At 48.0% G+C, this 17,454-nt stretch overlaps 1 protein-coding gene across 5 annotated transcripts in view; it reads right to left on the bottom strand.

The window, feature by feature from the left end:
• Positions 1 to 9,794, bottom strand: part of MTHFD1L (methylenetetrahydrofolate dehydrogenase (NADP+ dependent) 1 like) — a 164,305-nt gene extending 154,511 nt beyond the window's left edge. For 2 of the 5 annotated variants that reach the window (XM_054721836.1, XM_054721837.1), the window contains exons 1-4: positions 9,362 to 9,793; positions 3,095 to 3,179; positions 1,921 to 1,971; positions 1,783 to 1,836 (exon numbers count right to left, since the gene is read on the bottom strand). In XM_054721836.1, the coding sequence (XP_054577811.1) occupies positions 1,783 to 1,836; positions 1,921 to 1,971; positions 3,095 to 3,179; positions 9,362 to 9,582 (411 nt within the window). In that variant the 5' untranslated portion in view covers positions 9,583 to 9,793. Of the gene's footprint in view, positions 1 to 1,782; positions 1,837 to 1,920; positions 1,972 to 3,094; positions 3,180 to 9,361 lie in introns of all 5 variants that reach the window. The other 3 variants (XM_054721838.1, XM_054721834.1, XM_054721835.1) reach the window with 3 other exon arrangements.
• Between the last annotated feature and the right edge of the window lie 7,660 nt (positions 9,795 to 17,454).

The raw sequence follows: 17,454 nt of genomic DNA, 5'->3' as shown, positions 1-17,454 counted from the left end.
ATTTTGGATACTTGGTAGTTGCAGAATAGCCAGAGATGCGGATTAAAGCATGAAAAATATAGTCAATGATCTCAAAATAATGGGGTATGGGGCCAACTGGGTGTTTGGGGCAGATGGGGGAGTAGGAGGAGGGGGACACAACACCACTCTGTGGAGTGCAGGTCTTCTGTCTTTCTGTCCACATGGCCGTACATCCGAAACTGGTGCGGAATCGTATTTACCGTATTTTCCGGCGTATAAGACGACTTTTTAACCCAGGAAAATCTTCTCAAAAGTCGGGGGTCATCTTATATGCTGGGTGTCATCTTATAGGGCGGGTATATCCCAAACTCTATATTTTAACTGGAAAACTTGGGGGTCGTCTTATACGCCCAGTCATCTTATACACCGGAAAAAAGGTAATATAAACTGTGGTTGAAAAAGAAACAGAAAGAAAGAAAACCCTTTCTCAGAGGCGTACAGACCTATGGTCGGAGAGCTCTCCCTATTGCCAACAGCCTTTCCCCCACATTACAACGATGCCTTCAAATAGGTCTCTCCTCCCTGAACCTGGATTTCATTTTTTGATTTGACGCGGCTGGACGAGGATGTGGACGTGAACGTGATGTGGGATGTGATGTGCAGCACCAAGTCTGCCATCTTGGATATGACGTAGCTCAACAAAGATGGCGGAGCAGTGAGATGGAAGGAGCTGAGTGTCTAAAGACTTCGTGCTGCCAGCGCATCAGCCAGGGCCTACCTGCTTCTCAACTTCATTCACGTACAAGAAAAACGAACTTCTGCATTTTCTCAGACTCAGCTGTTTGAGGTTTTCCAGCACCGGAAGTCAAACCAAATCTGATCGCCATGACTGCCACAGCATGAAGGAAAGCTGCCCCAGGAGGACCTGGAAGCTGCCCGAGACACAGCTCCATCCCTACAACTTATGGGGCTGGCTGCTCCTCCCATAAGGACACTCATGAAGGCTGTCACTCCCTGCTGGCAGGAACCACTAAATCACACGCAACAGTAGCCGAAGGATCCTAGGGGGTGTGGGGGGTGGGGTTATTCGCTGCCACTGAAGGATTTACGGAATGTTAGCCAGAAAAGGACCCTGAAGATGACTTCATCCTGGTCCTTTATTATCAACTAGAGGCCTGGTGCACAGATTCGTGCACTGGTGGGGCCCCTCGGCCCCTCCTGCAGAGATCGGGCCAAAACCGCCTCTCCGACATCCCCCGAGAGGTCCAGGATTGTGAGAGGGCGGTTCTTGGGTGACGCACCCCAGAATCGGGCTCACTTCTCCTCTGGTTCCGGGTGCATCACCCAAGAACCGCAGCCGCCAAGTCACGGCAGCTTGGCAGCTTGTGTTGAGCATCTGCCCCCCTGGTGGTCAGTGTGCGTCATAGCTACCGGCCGGTTGCTTAGGCTTTTACATAATAGATAAGGCAACTGTGACCCAGAGAAGCCAAAGGAATGGCTCTAGGGCAAACAATTTGTCAGGACAGAGCAAAACCAGAATTAGCGTTCAGACAGTTTCGACTGGATGGCCATGCTGCTATCCTGAAGAAACACAACCAAAAAGTCACCACGTCCGAGTCCACGTCTTCAATAGAAACGTGCAGTAACGGACACATAGATCAAGGAGCACTTATGCGAGAGGGGAAAGTAGACTCTTCCCTCTAAAAGTCCAGCCACAAGAAAAGGCTCCAGATGTCCCAACCACAACTGAGAGATGCTGACAGGCATATTAGGTCTAAAGAGGAAAGCAACACGAGGGTTCAAGCTCGCTGCTGGAATTACCTCGTCCTCACCGCTCTCTGGAGGAAGACAAATGTGAGTGATGTTCAGACCAGCCTGAAAAGAGAACACGAGGTTATTCTGTCATCGTGAGAGAGCGCGTCATCAAAAAAACTTATTTTGAAAAGCAACAATCCTCACCTCCTCAGCCAAATTCTGGTTTACTTCTTGCATCAAGTTATCATCACTTGCCTTAGGAGAGGGGAGCAAGAAGGAGAATGTAACATCTTGAAAAGGCATGAAACAAAACAGACTAATTTTGTGATTACAAGTGACCTAATTACAAAGATAATAAGGAAAATGCAGAGAGACTCATTGCTTATAAGAGGGAACTAATGGCTGCAATTAACATGTCAGTTTCCAACTGTGTCACTTTCTTTTAAAGAACAGTCCTCCTAAGGCGTTTATAGCCACAGAGCCAGCATCTCTTTCCAGGACACCAGAGACGGGGTTAGATGACGTGCCTGTAAGTGGAAAGCAGTCGTCCCAGGAGGCCCAGGCTCCCGACCCACTTTACTTTCTCCTCTTCCCACTGGTCGATCTTTGTGGGGGGATGTGGAGACAGACCCCCAGGGATATAAGTGACCTGAGCATACGCCACAGTCTTGACATTGACAGTGTGGCTGGAATGAGACACTGTTATCTTGACATACGAAGTGCATGCCAGAAACGACAGTAGCAGTCCAACTGCTGTGCTGTGTTAGTTTACAGCCTTGGCTCACCTCATTATTCCCCTGCACCTGTCAGCACGGGTGTGCCAACAAGGATGGCAAACACTGCCAACTGCAGGTGGACATGACGGGGCCGTGCGCGGCACATGGAACACACATGGAATGAGGAAGTACCTGTGACAGGTAATGACTGTTGGCCCTTCGAACTTATGGCAGGCTTTCAAAGACTTAGTAGTAAGATTACCCAGTACCATGACTCGGCAAGCCATCTGTCTTCCATAGAAGCAAAAAACTGTTCCCCCTACCACCTTGGAATCACATGTGATAGGCATTTATGAGTGGACCACAATAAATCCTGAGTGATGGAATCTATGTGAGCGCCTACCCCCTGACCTCTGGAAGCTACCCACACCAACGGAGAAAGACTCACAGAAGACTCGCTCAAGCAGAGCAGTCCCTAACCTGCAGCCCTGTGGAAGCAAAATAAATAACCAAAGAAAGGGAAAATGAGAGCAGTTTCAGCTTCCCTCCATTAAGCTCGAATGACACCGCTGTGACAAGAAATACAGCTGGCCTTTTGTATACAATTATTTTCAAAATTGAAAGGCACCCTAAAATAGGACAAAGCCACGCTCTCAGCTTACCTGAATAATGGCAAGAACCGGCTTAAAGGCAGGGTTTTTTTCTTGCAATAAACGAAGAACTTCCTTTGAATTCTGAATGACTTCTCTACAGTGAGAAAAAAAACACATACCGTGTCTTTGTTAGTGACTAGACAGGATAGATACCGCACATTCCCTTTAGAGTGTTTTTTTACTGTAAGTGAAAATAACTCGACCACACAAGGATGTGCTTCAAGTGTGGAAGTATGGAGGGGAAGGGCAGGAGAACGATGGATTCATGAAATGCTAACCCGATGTAAAGCGTGACAAGCTAATTTTGAAAATAAGCAGAGATAAACAAACTAGATGTTAACACTAATTTTCTAGGGGTGAATTTTTCCCTTGTATTTTCCAAGATTACTGTGATGAAAAAAGTCTGGGTTTCTTTGTGAAAAAAATCCCCTTCCTGCACCATAGTCCCTTCACCATCCAGAAAAAGAGACTGGGATCCAGAGGGAAAGCAAATGTTGGTGGAGGGAGGAGGGTAGTAACGACAGGGGGTTGGGGAGGGGGCTTGCTGTTGGAGAAGTGGGGGGGAGGGGAGGGGTCAGGACAAATTCCAGGTCCCAGAGTTTAAAGAAGGAATGGGAAGGGAAGGGAAGGGAGCAGCAGAAACACTGGAGATACATCAGAATCTGACTCTCTCCTGAGGCCACTCAGTCCCCTGGTCACCCCCCCCCCCCCCTCCGCCACCTCCAATGCATTTGGACCTCCTAAAAGTCCCAGCAGGGGCCACCTGCAATTTAGCACTGGGTTGCCTGAGCCGGGCAGACCTAGAGAAGGTGGTGCAAGTCTCTTTCTGGGACCTTCTGGAATGAGCAATTTCAGAGACCACCTGAACCACCATCCCTAGGAAATACTCCTCACTTGTGTATGAAGTTGGCTCCCCCGCCCCCGTTTCCCCAGCCAAGGAAGTGCTCACACTTCGGTGTTTAACCATCTTTAATTTTTTTTTTGTCTGGCATGTTCTTGCACGCATATAACAGCTTTAAAAGAAAGCAAGGTGAAGTTCCAGCCAGATAGCATGAGCACTAAATCACCAAGGGTGAAGAGACGTGAGTCAGCTCCTCCGGGTGGGTTTTCAGAGAGGAAGCTGATGAATGTAACTGGAAGGTACTGCTCTCCAGGAGGTGGACTAGGAGCGAGGGGGCTCAGAAAAGTTGTAAGAGCTTCAAACCTTAACCAAGATGAGCCTTTCTGCATCAACTTGGCTAAAAGCAACAGAATAGGTGGGCATGCAACTCCATGTGGCCTGTGAAGACTTGTTTTTAGACACTTGGGATGAAGCAACGTAATTCCCAGTGAAATAACTATGAGTAAACCAGACTATATGTAAAAATGTACAAATCACCTTATAAATGAGCACCAAAATCTTCTGTCCAATCATTTGTGCCTGGGGGCCATGTGCTGCTCTGTTTCCCTGCCTCCATGACTGCCAATCTGAGCCCTTATTTCTGTCTCGTTCTGACAGGCACAGTTAAGTAGGGAGTCATCTGTAATGTGTGTTAGCTGGGCACAAAGCTGCCAGAATAATGACCACAATCCTCAGATAATGTTTTAAAACTACATATGTAATACCTTCAACAATAAAGAATTATTTAAAAAATAATAACATCAAACTATCAATTTAGCCTGGCCAGTTTGGCTCAGTGGTTGACCTACAAACCAGGAGGTCATGGTTTGATTCCTGGTCAGGGCACATGCGCAGGTTTTGGGCTTGATCCCCAGAAGGCAGCTGATCAATGATTCTCTCTCATCATTGATGTTTCGATCTCTCTCCCTCTTCCTCTCTAAAATCAATTAAAAATATTTTAAAAAATACTACCAATTTAAGTGCATCCCTGAATGCTGAGCCTATCTATACTAATAAAAGTGTAATATGCTAATTAGACCGAACAACTTCCGGACGACTTTCCAGACAAAGCCATGGTGGCGGGGCTGAGGCAGAGGCAGTTAGGGACAATCAGGCCAGTAGGGGAGAGCAGTTAGGACGATCAGGCTGGCAGGGGAGAACAGTTAGGGGGATCAGGACAGCAGAGGAGAGCAGTTAGGGAGATCAGCCTGGCAGGCAGGTAAGCAGTTAGGGGCCAGTGGTCCCAGATTGTGAAAGGGATCTCCAACTGCTGGTGTACAGGGATCAGGCCTAAACTGGCAGTCAGACATCCCTCAAGGGGTCCCCGATTGGAGAGGGTGCAGGGTGGGCTGAGGGACACCCTACCCCCGTGCATGAATTTCATGCACCGGGCCACTAGTTTATTAATAGCCTTCTATATTTCAACTTTTTCAAAGGTGAAAGAGTTACCTGTGAATAAATATAATAAAGATTTCCCAAACAGTCTCTTCCGAAAACAGCCATCAGTATTCCAAGAAACAGTGCAGGTTGGGAGCAAAGAGTATTTGATAAACCACTGCACTGGCAATGAGTGGATACATTCTATCTACAAAATAGTAACAGCAGTAACGCTAAAGCCGCTAATGATGGCTTACGTTACTGGGTCCTATGAATACTTCCATGCATTTTCTTCCATTTTTAATAACGGATTTCTGAGTTTAGGCTCCACATGGCTCCCTAGCCAAAGAGCACGTTCCCCAGCCTTGCCCACACTTTGATAGGGTTACGTGACGAACCTCTGGCCAAGAGGTGACCATTGGCCAGGAAAGGAGGGCTGTGCAGCTGGCAGAAAGGTATACCGGCAACCTGGCCACGTTTCCCACTTGCTGGATGGGCGCAGTGAGGAGGTATCACGGGGTCATCCTACCTTTCCTGGACTGCTTCCCTCTGGATGGTCAAGTCTACAGTTATATTGGGGCATTTTGTTAAAGCAGTCTAGCCTATTTCCTACTTAATGCACAGGTCTGATCTAACAGCTTTAATCTTATTTACATCCAATTGAAAATGCAGAATGAAAGATACCATTGTTTTATAAACCACTAAGAAAGAAAAAATATTGCCAATTAACCTGTTACAATCTTTTTTTCTTTTTAAATATATTTTTATTGATTTCAGAGAAGGGAGAGAGAAACATCAATGATGAGAATCATTGATAGCCGCCTCCTGTACTCCCCTTACTGGGTATTGAGCCTGAAACCCAGGCATGTGTTCTGACCGGAAATCTAACAGTGATCTTCTGGTTCATAGGTTGATGCTCAACCACTGTGCTTAACATTGTGTTTTATTCTGAAAGTATTAAAAGCATTTTTTAGACTTAAATTTAGACAGATTTTATTTTATTTTTTTTGTCATAGACTACTCCTATACTACACAGAGAAATACACCCCATAAGCTGATTGAGGTATTCCTAAAACTGCTTCCCATTCAGGATCTGACTTTCCTGAGGGACTTTTGGGACTCAGAATCCTTGATATCAGTCTCCCCCGCCCCCCAAACACACATAATACCCTCAGTGCTATCAAGGGTGTTGGCGATACATTTCTTGAAAAGATAACATCGTTTTTGTCCCCGGGGCTTCCGTTAAGTTCCTGACATCCAGTCTGCGTGTTCTGATGCTGGAGCTTTCTTGATTCTATCAGATGTCAGTGGAAAGTTGTCAGACAAGAACCAGAAATCACATTATTTCCTAAAACGGCCCTTCCATGACTTGTGGATGGAAACAGTGGGGATTATGTGACAGCTGCTGGGCCCATGACAGATCGCTATGCTTTTGAGGGAGCTTATTCTTTTAAATTTTCCGATACATAGGTTCCCGGACGTGTATCCCAATAGGTGACTTCGAAGATAGGCTCACCTCCCCTTTTCCTCCACGTCCTGGGGAAATCTCTTCGAGAAACGTTTTGTTAGAAGATGATGCACATAAGTCAAAAAGGCACAGCAATGTGCATAGCTCTGGCCAAGTTCCCACGGGTACAGGCAATGACAAGCATGCTGGGACGGACACCCGGCCAACAGTGATTAAAAACCACCATCAATGAAAAGATGAATACCAGTTTTGGAGATTTTAAAAATGTGCTTCACAGAATCACTGGAGTATAGTAATACCCGCAACAACCTTATAAAGCAGGTGATAGCTGGGTTTCAATTTTGTACAGGAAGAACTGAGACCAAACAGCTTGCCCAAACTCGCCCAGCTTTTAGGTGGTGAAGTCATACTGCAAAGCAAGGCACCTGTCCCTTTAAGCAGAATCCTGTGAAGCAGCACTTCATTGCACACTTTAAGCTTAGAAGGAGGGCTGGCAACCTACAGTCCACCAGCTAAGAATGGCTTTTCCATTTCAAATGTTTTTTTAAAAATATTGACATAATACTATTTTTGGCATGTGAATATTATGGGAAATTCAAATGTCAGTGTCCATAATTAAAATTTCAAATTTCACCAATAAAAATTGTAAAGATGTGTGTTGTTTTTTTCTCATAAAAAAGTACCTACCTAATACCTTCTATTTTGCCTCCTGGTCTGCAGAACCTACCATATTTGCTATCCAGTTTGCCAAACCCTGGCTTATTGCTGTAAAAATAAAAATAAAAGCCAACATCTGTTGAGGCCTTAGTATGTGACCGTTCCTGAACTGTGTATTTGGTTTACATTCTCTGTTATAACCTTTTTCATAACCCTTTGCGGGAGACACTATCATTTCTCCCACTGTAGTGAGGGACTGGAGGCTGGCCAGCCCAGTGCAGCAGGATCCTACCCAGGCGCTCACCTCATCTCTAAGTCAGTCAGGGCTTCCGGTGAAAGAATGCAGGAATGAAACCCGCAAAAGGCCCCCAATATTGAGCCCTTCATTCACCAAGGATGCCATTAAGTGCCTACCCTGTACCAGGCACTCTCCAGGAGGAAGGATCCAGCAAGTGAACAAGAGAGACAAGGCCCCTGACCCCACAGAGCTTTCATTCCAGGCAGAGGCAGACAAATACATGAACAAGCAAGTTTCCAATAGCGATCAGAGCCGCCCAGACAATAAAACAGGAGGCGGAGTGGGTGGTTTTGCCTCCGGTACCGTCTTCAGACCCTCACCCATGGAGATGAGCTGAGCGGTACGGTGGTTAACATCTAATGACCTGAGGAGACCTGAAGCTACTACGACATTCAGGAAGATGACCTGGTAAATTAAACCAAGGGCCCCTGAGAGTCGTCTTTCACATGGTGAAGAGCCCTGGAAACGGGGGAGGGGGGGGGCGATTGACAGTTCCTTTTAGAATGAAGGGTAGAAGGAAAAAGAAAGAGATGTGAATGGATGGAGGTGGAACAGCTTGCCCAGTGACATGGAACTGGAATCCTAGTGAGGTGGGGAGGAAGGCAACCCCTTAACACACTTCTCCAAGAAGGCCAGACAAGGCTCCGCCCCTTCTCCCCCGAGGTGACCGCAGGGCTGATGACTGGCGTGGGAGCGGTGTGGGGGGGGGGGGTGAGGGAGGGGGAGCAGCGGATGGGGGGATTCTGGGCGGGGGGGGGGGGGGGGCTGGCGCACGTGGCATCTCCGGCGGGGACAGGGGGAGGCTCGGCCCCGGGCTCCCACAGTTCGCCTCTGGGGCGGGAGGTAACTTTTGCATTACAGCCACGCAGGGGACTCCTTGCCCACCACGCAGCGGTGCTGGGAACGCGTCAGCCTCCACGTCTCCAGCCGCATCCCGGTACTACCAGGTGGGCCCGCTCCACCTTAACTTCCCAGAAAAAGATGATGTAACCCAAACTCGCTGGCTCACTCGCGGGAGGCCGGCGGCGTTGGGGAAGAGGATAAACTTCACCTTCAGCCGCGGGCAGCCAGCCCAGACCCGGAGCCCTGCGCGGACAGGCCACGGAGCTGGGCCGGGCCGCCTCTCCGGAGTCCCCATCCGGGCCCCGATCCCGACCCGCAGGCAGGCGCCCCTCCGCCCCCCTCTCCTCCCCCGCCTCGGCCGCGCCGCCCTTTCCTGGCCCGGCCGCGCCCAGCGCGGTTGCATCAGAGTCGGCGCCCCGGCGCACGTGCAGAGCGGCGTGCGGTCCGAGCTGCGCAGCGCCCGCCCGGCCGCCGGGGATGCCCGCGCCCGCCCGATCCCTGGGCGCAGGGGAGCCCCCGTCCGTTCCCGCGCGCCCGGCGCGCCCTCCTGGTGCCCGCGCCCCCTTCCCCGCCGGCGCCCCCAATAAATCGGCACTAAGCACTCGCGGCCCCGCGTCCTGAGACCCCGACACCCCCACCCCCAAAAGCCCCCCCCGGGACAGTGCCGAGACCTGAGCGCCCCGGCCGCCCTGCTTTCTGGTCCCCGGCCGCCGCCGCCGGGGACGTGGGCGACGGCGAGCGCGCGCCCCTCACCTGACGATCAAGTTCCACGCCGGGGGCGCCCGGCTGCCCGGGCCGTGGCTGCAGCCCGCCTGGGTGTTCTGCTGCCGCCGCTGCCCCAGCAGGCCCTCGCCGCCGCCCCCGCCGCCGCCGCCGCTGCTGGCGCGCCGAGGCACCCGGGGGCGGCCCGGGGGGCCCGCGGGCGGCGGCGGGCGGCGGAGCTGGCGCAGGAGGAGCGGCAGGCGCGCGCTCATGGCGCGGGCGGTGCGGAGGGAGGCGGCGGGGCGGCGGGAGCCGAGGGCGGCAGGTCCTCCCGCCACTCGGAGATGCGGCTGAAGAGCACGGAGGCGTGGCGGCCAGTTCCTCCCCGGGGCGGGCGCCAGGCGGGAGCACCGGGTCGGCCGGTGACCGCCCGCGGCAGGAAGGGACCTCTCTTCCTCCTCGGGCGCGCCGGAGCCCCTAGGGGGCACTGCACCTGGAGGCTGGCAGGTGGGGCGGGCGGGGGCCTGTGGGACGCTGGGCTGCGGGATGGAGGCGCCTGGCTGCCAAGGGCAAGATTTCTGGCACTTTCATCGCTACTCTAAATTTGGCTAGCGACAACAACCGGGGCGGGGCTCCCCCTGCCTCTGCCCGGGATGCATCACGATGCCACCCTGCCCTCCCGTGGCAGTTTGCTTCCTGGGATCAGGCTTGGCTACCAGGACTTGGTATAGGCCTGAGGCGCCCGAAGAGGAAAGGGCGTGAACACAGAGCCTTGCAGTTCAAATGCCGACTTTGTAAGCCTGAGGCGAGTGACTTAACCTCTGTGAGTGTCAGCTGCCTCCATGAAAAGGATGCCTGGGCCCCAGCCGGTTTGGCTCAGGGGACAGAGCCGCCGGAAGGGTCCTGGGTTCCATTAGGGTCAAGGGCATGTACCTGAGTTGCAGGCTCCTCCTGTTCGGGGGCGTGCAGGAGGCAACCAATTGATGGTTTCTCTCACATTGATATTTCTCTCTGTCTTTCCTTCTCTCTTCCACTCTCTCTAAAAATCTATGGGAAAATATCCTCGGATGAGGATTGAAAAATAAATAAAAAGAGAAGAAAAGAAAAATTTTAAAAAGGATGCTTTGTTCATAATCTTACCAGGATTATAATTCCCAAGTAAAGTGGTAATAAAACTAGTTCAAAGGCTAAACACTGGTACTGTACTAGGTGCTAGTGCTAGAGAGATGCCTTCATTTAGTGCTAAAAAATGTAATGAGTGGAGTATTGTCCTGGTTTTCAACCTTGGGAAATGGATCCAGAGAAGTCAGTTGGTTTTTTGGCAGAGCTGAGAGCTTGCCTGACCTCAGCGATCATGTTCTCAATCTTACACTATAGTCTGTATTTTTCACTGTAGGATGATTGCCACATCTGACACGCAGTGGCTTTTGGGGGTTTAGGAATAGCTACCATTTCCCCAACCCTGTGAGGTAGGGGTTAACCCCATTTTACACAGGAGGAAACAGTGACAGGAAGTAATGCTTGCACAAGCGTACAAGTATGGGAAAGGAGACGAATGGCTCATTCACCCACTGCGGTGATAACCTTGAACAAGTCATAAAACCCCGTGGAGGCTTATTTGTCTCGTTATAAATTGGGGACCGTTCATTTAACGAAGACCAGGCAGGTTTGCTAGCAGGTTTGTAAGACTGGGGATCCCTAAATTCAGGATCCCCGGCTGGGAGACAAACGCCCTGTGTGTGCAGTAGGTACCTGGGCTGCGCTGTAGGCCCCTCCCCCACCCCGTGGGCCTAGAGGAGCAAGGAGAACCAACACAGATGTGAAGCTCAAGCTGCGCTGGGAGTAATACGGTTTATCTCTTTATCTCTTAATTTTTATTTTTTTTCATTGATTAAGGTATTACCTATGTGTCATTATCCCCCATGCCCTCACCCCCCCTGGTGTCTGTGTCCATTGGTTAGGCTTATATGCATGCATACAAGTCCTTTGGTTGATCTAGGTCCCTTATCTCTGATCTAGGAATCTCATGCCTCTGCCAGCATCCCTGACACTGAGGCAGGCTAACATGTTAGCTTGCAAGCTGAATGCAATCCCAGACCCTTCCCAGTTCTTGACAGTAATTTTTTAGTTGAATGTTGAGGACCATGCAGGTTTTCTCCTGGATGGCAAGGGAAGGACCGTGCAGGCAAAGGGGACAGCTCCTATAAAGACAGAGACAGATTTGGGAGGGCTTTGTAGAGTTTTTCCTTGTGTTTACGAATGTTTTGTTGCCTAAGATTAGGAGGGCAGAGGTGAGCAAGGCAGGAAGTGGGAAGACAGTGGCAAGACAAGCTCCTAGGAAGCTGAGGTCATCGGCCAAGAGAAGCAGTACACGCTGGAGAAGGAGCTTCTAGTACAGATGGGGGAACAGGAGAACTCAGGTGGAGATGTCCTTTAGGAAAAATTGTCTTTGCACGCAGGCGGGAAGTCTAAGCGAGAGGTGGGGTGTTAGCAGGTAAACATGTTAGTTTGAGCCTTGGTGAGTCCATACTAGAGAACAGAGTGGAGGACATTTGATCTCACAAACTGAAGCTTATAGAGGCCAGGCAGATAATATAAACGAGTGAAGTGGACCAAGTGTCAAATTTCCCCCAAGAAGCAATAGTTCCCGCAGACTTTCTATGACATATGCTTATTTTATGTTAGGAGGAGAGCGTCTACTTGCTATCTGAAATGTTTCCATTCAAGTGCTTCGGCTATCTAAAATGTTTCCATTCAGCCCTGACCAGTTTGGCTCAGTGGATAGAGTGTCGGCCTGCGGACTGAAGGGTCCCAGGTTCGATTCTGGTCAAGGGCATGTACCTTGGTTGCAGGCACATCCCCAGTGGGGTGTGTGCAGGAGGCAGCTGATCGATGTTTCTCTCTCATCGATGTTTCTAACTCTCTATCCCTCTCTCTTCCTCTCTGTAAAAAAATCAATAAAATATATTTTTAAAATAAAAATAAATAAAATGTTTCCATTCAAGTGCTTCATGGTAGCTTTAAATTCTCTGGCAAAGTCTATAATGGAGAACAGAGGAACAGTCTCCCTGAAGGTTAAGGCAAGTCATCACCTTTCAGGGTGATTCTCACCTTTAGATTCTCTCCTCAGATCTCACAAGAGTCGCCTCGCCAGGGTCCAGGCCCAAACAGTCCAGGTCTAATTTTTCTTTTAAAGAAGTCAGAAATTTGGATTTTTATTGTTGACCTTTTTAAATATTGTAAGCCAGATTCAGCTTCTGGGCCACACATTTTCAGTATCTGATTTAACTGATCTATAGAATTTGACTCGCCTATTGTGAATAAACTGTTGTCAGGCAAACCAAGCTTTGTTGTTTTCCATAGAGACACAGGTGGACTTTGCCCATGGACATGGACCACCATTGTAAAGTAGGCAAGTTTGTCTTTTGGCACCAAAAAAAATCTCGGCATTCTGGGCCCTTCCCCCCACCTCACTTGACTTCAACTCCACAGCCTCACACTAGGTTGCTGTATGTCCTCCTCTCATCATCAAAACCCATGATTGGAAGAGGCATTTGGTTTAAACAAGCTTTCAGAAAAGTTCTCAGATGACCATGTAAATTCTTAGCTTCAAAATTTACTGGACACTTCACTCAGTAAATTGGAATTCTATCAACCAAAGGAGCATGGAGTCTTTTCCCTGAGGTGCCAAAAAGGAACTCTAAAATAGTTCAATAGTCAATGACATTGGACTTCTGAGGGTGGGTGCTGTGAATTTTGAAAAGCAACTTAAGGACTGTTGTTCTTACATCCCTCCTTTCTGTCTCTGATTTGAATGTGTTGTCCTCATGCTTTGGGCTCAAACAAGTGTTTTACTCTATCTAGTCAATTATTAAGTATTCGTTGTATTGAATGAACACCTACAAATTGTTGAGTGCTGGGCAGAGATGGTGCAAACATTTTCACCTGAAGGGGTCAAATGAGACACATGCTAAATTTTAGGACATTCTTAGAAAAGAAACATTTGGCTTCCTAAGGGTTTTCAAATATGTTATAAACCAAATGTCCCAAACTTTATTCATTTACAGTTACATGCATTGATTGTGCAATAATGTTAGGGGCAGAAATAGAATATTGGGGACTTTATTTATTGTCTATAATAATAAAAGGGTAATATGCTAATTAAACCGGATGGCCGAACAGCGGAATGACCATCCGGAAGACCTTACGAATGACCTTCCAGACGACCTTCTGGATGAAGCCAGGGCTGTGAGGGCCAAGGCAGCCGCCGGGGCTGCGAGGGCTGAGCCCCTTGCACGAATTTTGTGCACTGGGCCTCTAGTCTATCCTACCTAATAAAAGAGTAATATGCAAATTAACCATCACTCCGCTACACCCATAAGCCATTGCCCACCAGCCAATCAGAGTGAGTATGCAAATTAACTCCAACCAAGATGGCTGCCACCACAGAGAGCAGGAGGGAGGCTTGGGTTTTCCCGGCAATGGAGGAAGCCAAGCTTTCCACACACCCTGGCCGGCCCAGGTCTCTACTCAAGGATACAAAGTTTCAATTATAGCAGATAAATCCCAAGAAAAATGGCGACAGCCACGGATCTGGAGAGAGCAGGCTAGGGTTGCCCCTGGCGATGGAGGAAGCCAAGCTTTCCACCTGCTCTGGCCGGCCTAGGCCTCCACTCCAGGCTACAAAGTTTCAATTATAGAAGATACATAAATTCAAACAGAAGTGGCTGCCACCACAGAGCGAGCAGAAGGCTTGGCTTCGCTCCAGGCTACAAAGTTTCAATTGTAGAAGATACATATATCCCAGATACCAGGGCCTCCGCTTGGGTTGCCAGGGGGCGTGGCCAGCCTGCAAACCACCACAGGCCCCTCGCCCAGGCTGCCCCATGCCCCAAGGGAACCCCCCACCCTGCTCCAGGACACCCTTCAGGGCAAACCAGCTGGCCCCCACCCATGCACCAGGCCTGTATCCTATCTAATAAAAGAGTAATATGCAGATTGACCATCACTCCAACACAAGATCAAGATAGCTGCCCCCATGTGGTCAAAGATCCTGCCCCCATGTGGACACAAGGTGGCCACCACAAGGTGGCCAGCAGGGGAGGGCAGTTGGGAGGGACCAGGCCTGCAAGGGAGGGCAGTTGGGGGCAATCAAGCCTGCAGAGGAGGGCAGTTAGGGGTGACCAGGCCAGCAGAGGAGGGAAGTTGGGGGCAAACAGGCTGGCAGGGGAGCAGTTAGACATCAATCAGGCTGGCAAGGCAGTGGTTAGGGAGTGATCAGGCTGGCAGGCAGAAGTGGTTAGGGGCAATCAGGAAGGCAGGCAGGTGAGCAGTTGGGAGCCAGCAGTCCTGGATTGTGAGAGGGATGTCCCAGATTAGAGAGGGTGTGGGCTGGGCTGAGGGACACCCCCTCCCATGCACGATTTTCATGCACGGGGCCTCTAGTATATATATAAAAGGCTAATAAGTGTCCTACTGTCCGATTGGTTGCTATGACATGCACTGACCACCAGGGGGCAGATGCTCAATGCAGGAGCTGCCAAGCTGTAGTAACTCAAGGGTGATGCACCCCAAAACCAGAGAGGAGGGAGCCCGATTCCTCATGGGGCCGTGCGATTCCACTTTCAGCTGTGGGTTATGTTGTTGCTGGGGCACTGTCGGCCCTGAATCTGGTTTACTACACACTTGTGTTTGTGTTCCACACCCTGAATGACAGCAACTTTGCCGAGTGCTCTCTTGCACTCTGGAACCCCTCAGGGGATATCAGAGAGCCAGTTTCTGCCCAATCCCCACAGGCCAGGCCGAGGGACCCCACCTCCGCAGATGTCAGGGAGGAACCACAGGAGGTTGGCTCCAGGGTGTGTCGGGCCCCGTCTCACCCAGACCTGCCCCGCCGGCCACCTTCTAATTAATTTCCTGTCAATGTGCACGAATCTGTGCACCGGGTCACTAGTAAGAAATAAAATGAGAAATATTAATCATGCTCCGTTAACCGTGATTGCTTTGTTCTGATTAAAGAAAGCACATTCTAACCTGGCTGGGAGTTGTACGCCCCCAGGACTTGGGAGTCCATCTTGCCAACCTTGGAATGCAGTCCACACCCATTCAAGAGCTGCCTATTATCATGGAAAGATTTACAACCTTGTTGCCCAAACAATGGAGTCCGGCCTCAACTTCTCCCAGCCCACCTTGCCTACTTCCCCGTGTAATCTTTGTCCTACCCAATATAAGCAGTTGGCTTATGGGGAGCTGGGGAGCAGATTTTTGTGGATGCCCTGCTGCTCTCCCATACTGCCAGCCAGCAGTGTTGAAATAAATGCGCATATATGATTCAGCCCTGTTTTTGCTTAACTGGCTCAAGTAGTGTCAGGCAGCCCAGACTTATTGGTTGTCCAGTTTCAATAATATTTGGCATTTTAAATGCAGCATAATTCAACATTATCTTGGTGTTCCATGCTCTAAACTACTTGCAAAGAAAGAAAAATGTGAGATAGAGTGTGAGAGAATGTTTATGCCTTCAAATATATATAAAAAACAAAACAAAAAACACTGCGAAAGCTTGCATTAGAAAGTCCAGGTCTTGTCCAAAGGACAAGGTTTAAGTGAAAAACATAGATATATGTAAATTAGCAAAAAAGTTGAAGCAGTTTCTTTTACTGTAATGCCTTGTGGCTGACAGAATTGAGTGTGGTTAATTACCACTGTCCAGATAGAGGAAGTGATGCAATAAAGGCTGCAAGAGCTCTTGAAGTCTTGTTAGTATTTGCTTTCCAAAATAGAAACTTAAGAAATGATTTTACAAAGAAAACTTTGACAAATGTTATTAAATAATCATGCTGAACAGCTATATTTATAGCTCATTTCCCTCCTGTTGTCTTTTAAAATATTTTTTCTTGGCCCTAGAATTACAATTTATGTCTAGAATTTACACAGGGTATGTTTTTTCCTACTGTCATTTGCTTCTCTAAATTGAATTTTTATGACGTATTTTTTAAAAAGTCCCCATCTATTTTCAACTTCAAGGTGGAAGAGATGGTAAGTCTGATGTATCCTTACTGTGGAGTTCAGAACTTTTCACTTGAAAACATTCTAAAGAACAATTTTGAAGCCATTTTCCTCTGTATGAGGAAAGTTAGGCAACATATATTTTCATTATACTGGAGTAGGGTGTTACTTACATTTGGAAATAGAATTGCTTTAGAAAGTGTCTATAATTATCAATTTATATCAACATGCTTTTCTTTTCTGTAAATTTTTTGTTACCAAAAAATTCAGAACATGAAATTATATGAAATAAGCCTTCATTATTGTACAAAAACTTATACACTAATTTTTTGATTCCATAATGAAATAGTTAAAAGGGTATCTTGTTACTACAAACTAAAAAAAAATAAAAAAAAATCTAGTAATAGATCTAACTTAGCCACCTGTAATGAAAACAAATACTGCCTTAACCGGTTTGGCTCAGTGGATAGAGCATCTGCCTGCATACTCAAGGGTCCCAGGTTCGATTCCAGTCAAGGGCATGTACCTTGGTTTCGGGCACATCCCCAGTAGGAGGTATGCAGGAGGCAGCTAATCGATGTTTCTCTCTCATTGATGTTTCTAACTCTTTATCCCTCTCCCTTCCTCCCTGTAAAAAATCAATAAAATATATTAAAAAAGAATTATTTCTTAAAAAAGAAAACAAATACCATCCAAGATAGCAAATTCAATATTTCAAAAGTAAACCTAAGACACGGAAAATGGTCTGTTGTTGAAATAGGGTATAAAAACCAAACAAACAACAAAGAATAAAGAAATAGGGTATATCATCATTACCCTGAACCATTTTCTGCACAGATCATAAGGTAAGACAAAGTGTTTTAACTGAATGTAATTTGGAGAAAGCTTGACCTTTCTAGAATAAACACATTAATTCACACTATAATTAATTAACTTTGTACTTTATAAACTTTATTAAATAACGAGCATTACTAACTTTTATTAACTTATATACAATATTTAAACTATGTTTTCCTAGATGCATTTTTTGCACAAATAACAGAGTAGGTGAAAAGTGAACTGATAAAAAAATTGAACCTTCAGTACAGAGACCTAATAAAAACGTGACATACTTTGAAGTACATATACCTCTTTTTCCT

Source organism: Eptesicus fuscus, chromosome 10 (assembly GCF_027574615.1).
Source record: "Eptesicus fuscus isolate TK198812 chromosome 10, DD_ASM_mEF_20220401, whole genome shotgun sequence".
NCBI classification, from domain to species: Eukaryota; Metazoa; Chordata; class Mammalia; order Chiroptera; family Vespertilionidae; genus Eptesicus; species Eptesicus fuscus.
This window is presented reverse-complemented; position numbering and strand designations above follow the sequence as displayed.